At 34.6% G+C, this 12,284-nt stretch overlaps 1 protein-coding gene across 1 annotated transcript in view; it reads left to right on the top strand.

The window, feature by feature from the left end:
* Nucleotides 1-509: 509 nt before the first annotated feature.
* The window catches only part of LOC138165235 (leucine-rich repeat and IQ domain-containing protein 3-like), a 152,537-nt gene continuing 140,762 nt past the window's right edge, over nucleotides 510-12,284 (top strand). The window contains exons 1-2 of the mRNA XM_069093353.1: nucleotides 510-972; nucleotides 3,118-3,441. Of these exons, the coding sequence (XP_068949454.1) occupies nucleotides 727-972; nucleotides 3,118-3,441 (570 nt within the window). The 5' untranslated portion in view covers nucleotides 510-726. The remainder of the gene's footprint in view (nucleotides 973-3,117; nucleotides 3,442-12,284) is intronic.

Raw genomic sequence — 12,284 nt, forward strand, 5'->3', positions numbered from 1 at the left:
TTCTCTCTCTCTCTCTCTCTCTCTCTCTCTCTCTCTCTCTCTCTCTCAGCTAAGGTGGAATGTTTTTCATGATTGATTTCACATGTACCACTGATATAGTTTGCTTGCCTTCTCAGTGGCTGAGGGAGGAATGGGAGAGAGGGAGATAATTTGGAACTCAACATTTTTTAAAAAGAATATTAAAAATAAATTAATATATCTCTTGAAAAAAGTTGGATACATCTAGGAGGTATCAGCTGAACCACTGCCACTCTCAAGATATTGGGGAGTCCTCCCCTCCCCCTATATTTTTCTTGTCTACATATGACATAAAATTTGCCAGAAGTTTCATTTCAAGCCAATATTCTTAAATTTGTCTTCTAATTAAATGGAGTTTCCCTTTCCTGTCCTCGAGTTGGTTTTATTTAATTGGTAAGACAGGATTTTTTTTGATGTAATTATATTAGAATTTGGGTAATTTAAGTTTCTTTGGGAGAGAATGTGCTAGGCAATTTCAGTACATGTTTTTATGCTGCTACTTTTATATAATAAAATACCTTCTGTCCACTTAATTATAGCCTAATTCTTTCCCTTTTAGCTGTATATTATTATTTATGCAAAACCAATGTTATGTCATATTTATTTAGAACTAAAATGTTAAATTTTGTAAATATATTTCCATTTGAAAGTTGGGGGGAAAATAAACTTTAAGAAATTGTCCTTGTCTCCTCTACCCCCAGATGTTCCATGGAAGAGACTCAGAAAAAAAGAACAAGTAGCTCCCAAGAATCGGAAAAAAGCAGGGAAAGCCAATTAATTGATGAGAAAGATTCTGTTTTTTTAAATCTCCATGGATTGCATTTATGTGCCCTGAAAACCTCCCAGTGCTCCAGCTCACTTAGGATATGCATCTTGTCCAAGAATTTTATTATAGACATGTGGCCACTTCAGATCTGTACAAAATTAATTAAATTGGATCTCCATTCAAACCAGGTAATGGGGAATTCAGACTGATATTTGCAAACACACATTATCTCAATAGAATTTGTGTGTGAGTATGCTTAATGTCTCAATATCCCTTACATTAACTATTTTATTTTGAAATGTAAGTTACTCTAGGCTATTACCATTTTAATAACTAATAGTAACTTAAGTTTGAATCCTTAAAGTCCTACTTAAAAGTAGGTTGAAAAGTATGTTTAGTTTAAAGCCTCTTGCCTCTCCCTCCCCTCCCTTTTCTCCTCCATTTCCTTCTCTTCTCTCCTCTTACCTGTCCTGGAATGTCTTGTTTTATTGTTTCATAGGAATAGGGACTGGGCCTGTGATTTCATTCATATGTGGAAATTCTAGGTGAGAAAATTTTGTTCTGCCAAGTCTGGTTGACTCTTTTTTCTACAACTCATATTCCTAGTACACTGAGAGTTTCAGGGACTCTCCCAGGTCACACAGACACACACACACACACACACACACACACACACACACACACACACACACACACACACACACACACACAGAGTCACCAGGGGTGAGTCAGTTTGTGAAGCCAGGCCCTCATGCCCTGGAAGCTTCCCTCCCATGGGCCCCATCATGCTCTTGTAGATTAGACACTGGCTTGGGAATTCGAGCCTCTGGTTTTGATTCCACCTCTCTTTACCAGCGTGGTAGGTGTCTCACTTGGCCTTCTTCCCTCATCTCTCAGATGAGGCTCTTGGCCTGTGTGGCCGCTGAGGTCCCTTCCACTTCTCAGTCCAGGACCCTGATCTTTTTCCTCTGGGTGATGCTGATCTGCCCTGTAGCCCAGGTCCCCAGAGCTCCTGGATCACTAGTAATCCTGTGACATTTTTGCTCTGAGGCTACATGGTACATCATGATACCTTTGTGTTTTAAAGGCATCACATCATTTGTTACCTTCTGAATTTTTTCACATTGTCCCCCAAACCTGCCATTGATATAACTTTCTCTGTGTAACTGAATCTTAATATAAGAAATGACTGCTGCACATACATCCATTTGGGATAATTAGCCTCCACCTAATTAACTTGACACTTGGCATGAAGCTCAGTTTTCCAAGATTCTCTTTTTACAAAAGGACCACAGACTCTCTTCATGTTCTTGTTATTTTGCTGAGGCATCCAGAGAAGCCAATGTGATGGTCTTCCAGGAAAAATTGAAAATCAGTCTAAAAAGAAACAACAAAACAACTTAACCATTTATTTAAAAAATAGATTTTTAAACTAGCTGTGTGATGTTGGGCAAGTCACTTAACCCCAATTGCCCTCCAAAAAGCAAAATAATAATAATAATAATAGATTAGCCTTTAAAAAGTTAGGATTTCACAGATGTATCACCTGTAAATTTTAGCCCTTGATAAAAGAAAGTCTATCAACACACTCTCCCTATTCAGTTTGACATCAGGCTCAGTCAGTGCTTCCCAGGGCTGTGCAGACATTCTGAGACTGTGTCCTTAGCTGATTGTCCACAGGATGATGGTAAGGTCCTGGCGGGCAGGGACTGCTTCCTTCCTATCTCTGTAGTCCTAGCACCTAACACAGTGCTTAGTGTAGAGTAGCTTCTTAATAAAATATTTCTTGATTATCCATGGTCACTCAAAACACACACTGGAAAGGGAATTTCCAATGAAGAAGTGAAGTAACATTTTGCAATACATTAAATAGTGCATCTGTTTCCATATCTAAGCCCATGTGTGTGTGTGTATGTAACTTCTGTGTTTTCAGATTCTCTGTTAAAAAAAAGGTTAGATAAATCTTTTGATTTTTTTCTTCATTTTCTCAATATTTAGTTGGCACTAAATATTCTATTTCAAGTCTATTTTAATAGGCAAAAATGATCAAACTTTGTGTGCTTAGTCATTATAATTTATACAAATTCTTTCTGAAAATTTCCTAAAGTATTTTTTTTTAGTCTTTGGGTTTCCTTAAGTGGTCTTGAGTAGACCCTCAAAAATAAAATTATCCAGTTTATCTAAAATCTCATTAACCATGCTTTTATTGTACTATGTACATAGGCCTGTCAAGTATTAGTGCTTTCTAAGCCAATGCATTGCTGCTCTTACTCATTTTAAAGGATAGATATTATTAAATTAACTTTGAGTTTTGTATTTCAATGTTATTTCAGATAAGAATTGTACCGGATAAGATGTTTTGGGGTGAAATGAAGGAATTAAAACTTCTGTATCTTCATGATAATTCATTTGTAAAGCTGAAGAATTTGTGCTCATTGTCTGCCTGCCTAAACCTGATGGCCCTCACTCTGTATGACTGCCCAGTGAGCCTAAAAAAAGGTTATAGACATGTGGTGGTCAATAGTATATGGTCACTCAAATTCCTGGACCATTATGTGATTTCTGACGAAGAAGTAATTGAGAATTGGACGCTTCCTGAAAGATTCAAAGCATTTACCAGTCGGTTTTTCTGTGATATCGCCCCAGTGATAATAAAGGTGAGCATCTGTTTGGGGCTGCCATAGTTGGTCATTCTGAATATATAAATGAAGGAAGTTTTGAATGATGTGCTGAAATTATGTAATCCTTAAAGATATTTTGATAAGTCATATAAGCAATCATAAATTATTGAGAAAGTTATTAATAGTTTTATAGAAACTATGAAAATCATTAAAAGTTTCTGGCCCAAAGAAATCTAGTTGAACCTGAAAGAAAATAGCTTCACACCAGTGAGAATGGAGGAGGGAGGAAAGGATGGGACTAAATAGTAAGTCAGATAATATTTGACAAAACAAAAATACAATACAACAGAGGTAATGTTGATTTCTGGTTCATGGCATCACATTTTCTGTGTACATCATGTACCTATTTTGACCTTATCTTAGTATATGGTTTGAGATGTTCGTCTATACTTGGTTTCTGACAGATTTTCTCAGTTTTCTCAGCATTTTTGTCAAATAATGAGTTTTTCTCCCCAAAACTTGGGTCTTTGAAGTTATAAAACACTTGATTACTATGGTCATTTACTACAATGCATTGTGTACCTAATCTATTCCATTGATCTATCACTTTATTTCTTAGCCAGTACCAACTTGCTTTGATAATTAACACTTTATAATAAGTTTGAGATCTGGTATAGCTAGGTCATTTTCCACATTTTTTTTATTGATTCCCCTTGATATTCTTGACATTTTTTCTTCCAGACAAATTTTATTATAATTTTTCTAGCTTTACTAAATAATTTTTTGATAGTATGGCATTGATGAAGTCGATTGATTTAGGGATAATTATCATTGTATTATATTGGCTCAGTCTACCCATGAAGAATTGATATTTTAATTAATTAATGAATGAACATTATTGGTTAGATAAATACAAACGATGACATTAAGATACCACCTCATACCTGTCAGACTGACTAATATAAAAAAAAAGGAAAATGATAAATATTGAGGGGGGTATGGGAAAACTGGGACACTAATGCACTGTTGGTGAAGTTGTAAATTGAGCCAGTCATTCTGGAGAACATTTTGGAACTATACCCTTTGATTCAGCAGTACCACTACTAGGTCAGTATATCAAAGAGATAAAAATAATTTGTGGGGGCAGCCAGGTAACATAGCAAGTAAGAGCACCGGCCTCAGCATTGGGATGACCTGGGGATCAAATCCGGGCTCAGACACTTAGTACCCACCCAGAAACACCTGGCCGTGTAACCTTGAGCAAGTTACTTAACCGCAATTGCTTAGGGGCAGCCAGGTGGCTCAGCAAGTAAGAGCACTGGCCCCAGTGTTGGGATGACCTGGGGATCAAATCCGAGCTCAAATACTTAGCACCACACCCAGAAATAACTGGCCGTGTAACCTTGAGAAAGTTACTTAACCCCAATTGCTTAAAAAAAAAATTGTGGTGGCAAAGGATTGGAACTGGAAGGGATAATGACTGGACAAGTTGTGGTATATGATTATAATGAAATATTATTTTCCTATAAGAAATGACAAGCAGGATGATTTCAGAAAAACCTTGAAAGACTTACTTGAACTGATGCAAAGTAAAGTGAGCAGCATGAGGAGAACATTTTATACATTGATATCCATATTTTATGGTGAAGGATGTGAATGACTAAACTATGCTCAGCAATATAATGAACCAAGACAATCCCAAAGGGCTCCCAATGGAAAATGTGATCCACCTCCAGAGAAAGAATGGATGCTGTCTGAATACAGACTGTAGTTACTATCTTTCTTTCTCTTCTAGAACAGAATGACTTATATGGAAATGTTCACATGATTGCACATGTATAACCTATATTAGATTTCCTACCATCTCAGGGAGGGGGAGAAGGAAGGAAGGATGGTTAGAATTTTAACTCAGAACTGAAAAAGAAAACAATGATTGTTAATTTTTTTTTTTCATGTAGCTGGGAAAAATAAAATCTTATTTTAAAAAATTGTTGTAGTCCCTTTGTATATTGTTTTCTTGGCCTTGCTTACTTTGCTTTTTATGAAATTCATAAAGATCTTTCCATGTTTCTCTGTATACATCACACACATTTCTTATATCACGGTAATATTCCATTCCATTCATCTATCACAATTTGTTTAGTCATTCCCCAATTTATGGGCCCTGTCTCTGCTTCCAGTTCTTAACCGTTCCAAAAAATGCTGCTATAAATATTTTGGAGAACATGGGGACTTTTCTTCTTATTGATGGTTTCTTTGGGGTATAAGCCCTGGAATGGTGTCCTAGTTCATAGGATATAGACATTTTAGTTACTTCATTTACATATTTTGAAATTACTTTGCAAAATGGTTGTACCACTTCACAGTTCCATCAACAATGAATTAGTGTGCCTGTCTTTCTACATCTCCTCCAACATTGATCATTGTCTTTTTTTGTCAATTTTGCCAATTTGTAAGGTGGGAAATAAAATCCCAGTGATATTTGATTTGCATTTTCCATATATATGACTAAATCCTGCTCCAACTAACTACAAAATACATAAAACATCTGGGAATCACCCTCCAAAACACAAAAAGAATTTTATAGATTTAATTAAGAATTGTTTCTTTAAAAAGAACAACTTAAATAGCTGCAAATGTATATTCTGTTCTCTCTCTCCACATATATATATGTATAGATTTAACATGTGTGCATTTCTATGTATATGCATGCTAATTTTGACCTAATAATTAATACCAAGAAAACACAGGTGCTCCACCAGCCAGCACCACACCATCCATATGTGGAGCCATTAGTTACAGCAAATGGAGAAAATTTGGATGCTATGGATAAGGTCACTTACCTTGGAAGTATCCTTTCCAGGGCTGTGCACATAGATGATAAGGTTGACACACACATTGCAGAGCTAGCTCAGAATTTGGAAGGCTCTGAAAGAAAGTGTGGGAGAGAAGAGATAGTAGGCTGCCTACTACACTGAAGGTCTCCAGAGCCATTGTACTGACCTCAGTGCTGTATGCCTGTGAAACCCAGTCTATCAGTGCCATGCCAGAAAACAGAACCTCTTCCATTTTAATTGTCTTAGGTAGATTCTGAAGATCGCCTGTAAGATAAGGTACTAGACACTGAGGTGCTCTCTGGAGCTGAATTGCCAAGCATTCAAACTTTGCAGACAGAGTAACTGATGGGCTGCCCACATTGTCTGAGTGCCAAATGTACATTTACCTAAAAGACTGTTTTACAGAGAACTCACACAAGTCAAGTACTCACACATAATTCAGAAGAAGCAGTGTAAGGATACTCTCAAGGTCTCTCTGACAACCTTTAGTATTGATTGTGAGACTTGGGAAACTCTGGTCCTGGACCTCCCAGCATGATGTGCCCACATCTAAGAAGGTGCTGTGCTCGATGAGCAAAGCAGAATCAAAGTAGCTCAAAAGAAATGTGAGATGTCAAATCTAGAAACATTTGAATCCCAAAAGTTCAAACCGACTACTTGTGACCTACCTGTGGTAGAGACTTCTCAGCTCATATTGGTCTGATCAGCCACAGTTGAACAAAACGAATGTTAACACCAACACCATAGTACCATTGTGATCTTCAAATACAAAGGGCAAATACCAGCTATCTATGTGTACACACATATGTTTATACACACATGCATATGTGTATAGACATGCATGGATGCATTTAGACAAGTATCTTGGATATTAAACCCTTGTTAGAGAAATTTAACCCAAAGATTTTTTTTTCCCTTTTCAACCACTTCCCTTCTAATGCTAGATGCATTAATGTTGTCTGTTCAGAAGTGTTGCAGTTTTAAATAAGCATTTACCTATTTTATTTGTAATTGCCTCTGTATCTTTTTTAGTTAAGAATACAGTTCCTACCCATATCTGTGAGAGGTTTGTGCTCGGTGTCTCTTCATTTCTTTTCTTGTATGAGCTTTAATATTAAAATAATGTATTAAAATACCATAATCATATAGAACATATTGTGGAGTCTGGTTTAAGGTGTTGGTCTAAGCCCAGTTTCTGCCAGAGTGCCTTCCAGTTATCACATTTTAAAAAATCAAATATGGAGTTTTTCCCTAAATAATTTATGTTTATCCTAACATTATCAAACACTGGGTTTTGGGGTTCTGTTGAGTCTCTCTTGTCTAATCTGTTCCATCGATCTCTTTGTTCTTTAACCAGTGGCAGATGGTTTTGATGACTGCTTCTTTGCAATATAGCTTGAAATCTGGAGATGCCATTTCTCTGTCAGGCTCCCTTCTTTTCTTAATTTCCCTTGTTATTCTAGATTTTCTGTTCTTCCCAATGAATTTCATAACTATTTTATCAAGTTCTATAAAGGATCCATTCGGTAATTTGATTAACATTAAAAGTATAAATTAATTTTAGAGTAATGTTATTTGAATTATATCGGCAAATCCCACCAAGGGGTCCTGAATATGCCTTCAGCTCAGTAAGTTATTCTTTTTTCCATATAGGAGCAATTTTTAGTTGAATCTATTTAAGTCTTTTGCATTCCTTTGGAGATTGTTCCCTGATAGTTTATATATTTTGTAGCTATTTGGGGTGAGATTTTCCTTTCTATTATTGCGTCTTGTGTTTTGCTATTATTAAATAGAAATCCTTTTGATATTTGAAGATTTATTTTGTAGCCTGCAACTTTCTTGAATCTATTTTCTCAATTAATATTTTTGTTTATTCTCTAGGGTTTTCCAAGTAAACCATCATATTGCCAGAAAACATGCATCCTTTTACCTCCTCTTTTTGCTTTCTTTCCTTTCTGTTGTGTTTTTATCATTCCTAGCATCCCATTGGAAAAGATTCTAATGTATCCCCATCATATACTTTTGATTTTAGATAGATACTTTTTATGATGCTAAAAGGTGCCTCTATGCCTAGACTTTTCAGGTTGTATTTTTTATTTTAACGCAAAAGAGTTGTACTTTGTCAAAACTTTTCTGCATCTATTCAGATAATTGTATGATTTGAAGGGATTTGTTTTGAAATGTGATTAATTATATTGATTGTCTTTCTCATGCTCAACTATCCTTGCAACCTTGATATAAACCCTATTTGATCATAATAAGTGATTTTTCAGGATAAATCACTGTAGACTGATGAAATTTTGCTTAAAATTTTTGTGTCAATGTTCACTAGTGATATTGGCCTATAGTTTTCTTTCTGCGTTTTATCATTCCCTGGTCTAGGTTTTAGGACTATATTTGTCTCAAAAGAAGTAATCTGGTAGGGTGTGCCCTTTCTTCATTTTTGACAATAAGTTGTGAATTATGAGTTCTAACTGTTCTTTAAAAGCTTGACAGAATTCTCCTGTGCATCCATCAGGACCAGGTTTTTTGTTTTTGTTTTTGTTTTTCTTTATAGCTAGACCTATTTGCTTTTCTGATGTTGGGCTATGTAAAGTCTCTATATCATCTCTTAATGATTTGCATGTTTTATATTTTTGAAGATATTCTTCTATTTCTTTTGTGTTCTTGCTTTTCTTAGCATATAACTGTACATAGCATTTAACTTTTATGGTATATTCTGATTATTCTTTATTTTTCTCATAGTTTTGGTGTGCATTCATCTTCTTCATTTGCCATTTTATTAATTTGACTTTCTGCTCTCTTCTTTTTAATCACATTAGCTAAGAGGTTATCAATTTCATTAGTATTTTCAAAGAACCAGCTTTTAGTTTTATCATTTCTATTTTTTTTTTTTTGCTTCTGAGTTTATCTATTTACCTCCTAATTTTTTGACATTTCTTTGTACTTGCTTTAGGTTTATTTATTTGTTAATTTTCTAACTTTTAAATGTATATTCAATTAATTCTCTTTTTTCCTATTTTGTTTTAAGGATATAATTCTCCCCCTATTGCTACCTTAACTGTATCCCAGAAATTTTGATAATATTGTTTCATTATAATCATTTTTGTTTACATAACTGTTCATTGTTTCTGTGATTTATTCTTTGACCAACTCATTTAAGATTTCATTGTCAGGTCTCCATTTGGTTCTGTATCTTATGTTTCTGGGTCCTGAAGCAATTGCTGTTTTTATTCTGTTACAGTTTGGAAGAAAGTATTAACTATTTTTGCCTCTTTTTATTTATTTTCAAATATCTATCTAGTATATGGCCAATTTTTGTAAAAAAAAATCACATGATGCAGAGAAATATGTATTTTTTTTTGCTGTTCTGATTAGAAGACACAATAAGCATTTAATCCTAGTTTCTCCAGAAATTTGTTCATCCATATTTTCCTCTTTGTTTACTTTTCTGTTCATCTTATACAAAACTGATAGAAGGATATTGAAGTCTCCTGTCACTATTTTGTTACTGTCTATTTTTTTTCTTGAAACTCAAGTAATGTTTCCTTTATGCATTTGTATGCTAAGGTATTTGGAGTTAATGCTTTATTTTATTGGTTTGTATTTATGGTTCCTTTCAGTACATTTATTTTTTCTGATTTTTCATGACCTCAGGTTTTGGTAAGGCAAATGTAATGGTTTGCCATTTCTGTCTCCAGCTCAAAATGAGGAAACTAAGGCAAATAGATTTAAGTGCCTTGCCAAGGGTCACACAATTAGTAAGTGTGTGAGGCCATATTTAAACTCAGGAAGATGAGTCTTCTAGACTTCAGTTCTGGTACTCTCCCCACTGTGCTAACTTTCCCTAGCATAATAGAGTTTCCTTGTTTATATTGTCTTACTTTTTTTGAATGTTTGTTTTTGCTTTTTCAGACAGCATGATGGCAAGTCCTGCTTTTTCAATTCACGATGCATAGTAATTTTTTTCCCTTCTCCAGTTTGTGTGTGCGTGTGTTATGTGTTTGTATGTGTGTGTGTGTCTTTACTTTTTAAACTGGATTCTTATAAGCAACAGATTGTAGGGTTTATTTTTTCTTACCCAATCTGTCACTCCTTTTCATTTTATTGGATTATTTAATCCATTCACATTTAAAGTGATGAAATAGTTTTATACATTCTTCCATTTATCTCTACAGTATTTTTTTCAGGTTACAATTTTTCTCTCTTCAGCTATAAGCATAACATTATGTTCCTTTAGTTACTTTATTCTAAGTTTTTAGGGTGATACTTTTCTCACTGACTCCTTTCCCCTCGAAGCTGATCCCTTCTTCTCATTTGATATTCCCCCTTCATTTCCTTCCTTCAATCTGCATTCATATGCCATATGTTCTTTCACTAGAGGTGGAAAGTATTTTTCATCATAAGTCCTTCAGAATTACTTTGGATCATTGTACTATTGAGAATAGCTAAGTCATTCACAGTTGATTATTGTAAAATATTGTTATTCATATGAATGATGTTCTCCTGGTTCCATTCACTCTACTTTCCATCAGTTCTTTTAAGTCTTTTCAGATTTCACTGAAAGGATTCGGCTTGTCATTTCTTATATCACAACCATATTCAATCACAATCATATAACATAATTTGTTCAGCCATTCCCTAAATGATAAGTATTCTTTCAATTTCTTATGCTTTTCCAGCACAAAAGAACTTGATGCATATGTTTGTATACATACATGTATGTACATATGTGTGTTTATATGTGTATATATACACGTGTGTATGTATCCTTCTCCTTTCAGCTCTTTGGGATACAGACCTAGTAGTGATATTTCTGGGTTAAAGGGTATACACAGTTTTATAGCCCTTTGGACATTGTTCCAAGCTCTCTAGAATGATTGGATCATTCCCCAAGTCTACCAACAATATATTAGTATCCCTGTTTTTCCACATGTTCTCCAACATTTGTCATTTCCCTTTTCTATCATATCAATCAATCTGATAGCTGTGAGTTGGTACCTCAGAGTTATGTTAATTTTCATTTCTCTAATCATCAGTAATTTAGAGCATTTTTTCATAATATTGTAGATAGCTTTGATTTCTTGTTCTGAAAATTGTCTTCATATTTTTTTTTTTTTTACCATTTATCAATTGGGGAATGACTAATTTTCTTATATATTTGATTTGGGCCTCTATATATTTAAGAAATGAGACCTTTATAAGAGAAACTTGCTATGAATTTTTTCCCCCAGTTTTCTGCTTCTTGGCCACATTAGTTTTATTTCTGCTAAAACCTTTTCATTTGACATAATCAAAGTTATCCATTTTACATATTTTAATTCTTTCTTTTGTTTGGTCACAAATTCTTCACTTATTCATAGATCTGAAAGGTGCCATTCCAAGCTGCACTCATTTGCTTATAATATCACCCTCTATGTCCAAATCTTGTTCCCATTTTGACCTTAACTTTGTGGTGTGAGATGTTGGTCTGTTCCTGGTTTCTGCTAAATTGTGTTCTAGTTTTCCAAGCAATTTTTGGCAAATACTGAGTTTTTCTCCCAAAAGCCTAGATCTTTGCATATTTCAAAAACAAGGTTACTATGGTCATTTACAAGTGTATATTGCATATGTAATCTATTCCACTGATATATCATTCTCTTTCTTTTTCGTCAAATTAATATTTTATGTATTTATTCTAGTTATCAACATTTGTTTCCACAAGATTTCGAGTTACAAATTTTCTCCCCATCTTTCTCCTACACCCACCCCAAGATAGCAAGCCTACCGAATACCCCTTCCCCTCATCTGCTAACTCTTATATCCTCACCTATTCATACCCCAAATTTCTCATAGGGCAAGATGGATTTCTATACTCCATTGCCTGTATATCTTATTTCCCAATTGCATATAAAAACCATTTTTTTACATTTGTTTTTAAAATTTTGATTTCCAGGTTCTTTACTTTCTTCCCTCCTCACCCACCCCCACTGGGAAGACAAGCAATTCAATATAGGTTGTATATGTGTGGTTATGCAAAGCATTTCCATAGTATATAACATT

The sequence above is a fragment of the Petaurus breviceps genome, unplaced genomic scaffold, assembly GCF_028583685.1.
Source record: "Petaurus breviceps papuanus isolate PSGF00001 unplaced genomic scaffold, PetGlider_PUasm1.0 208, whole genome shotgun sequence".
NCBI lineage: Eukaryota > Metazoa > Chordata > Mammalia > Diprotodontia > Petauridae > Petaurus > Petaurus breviceps.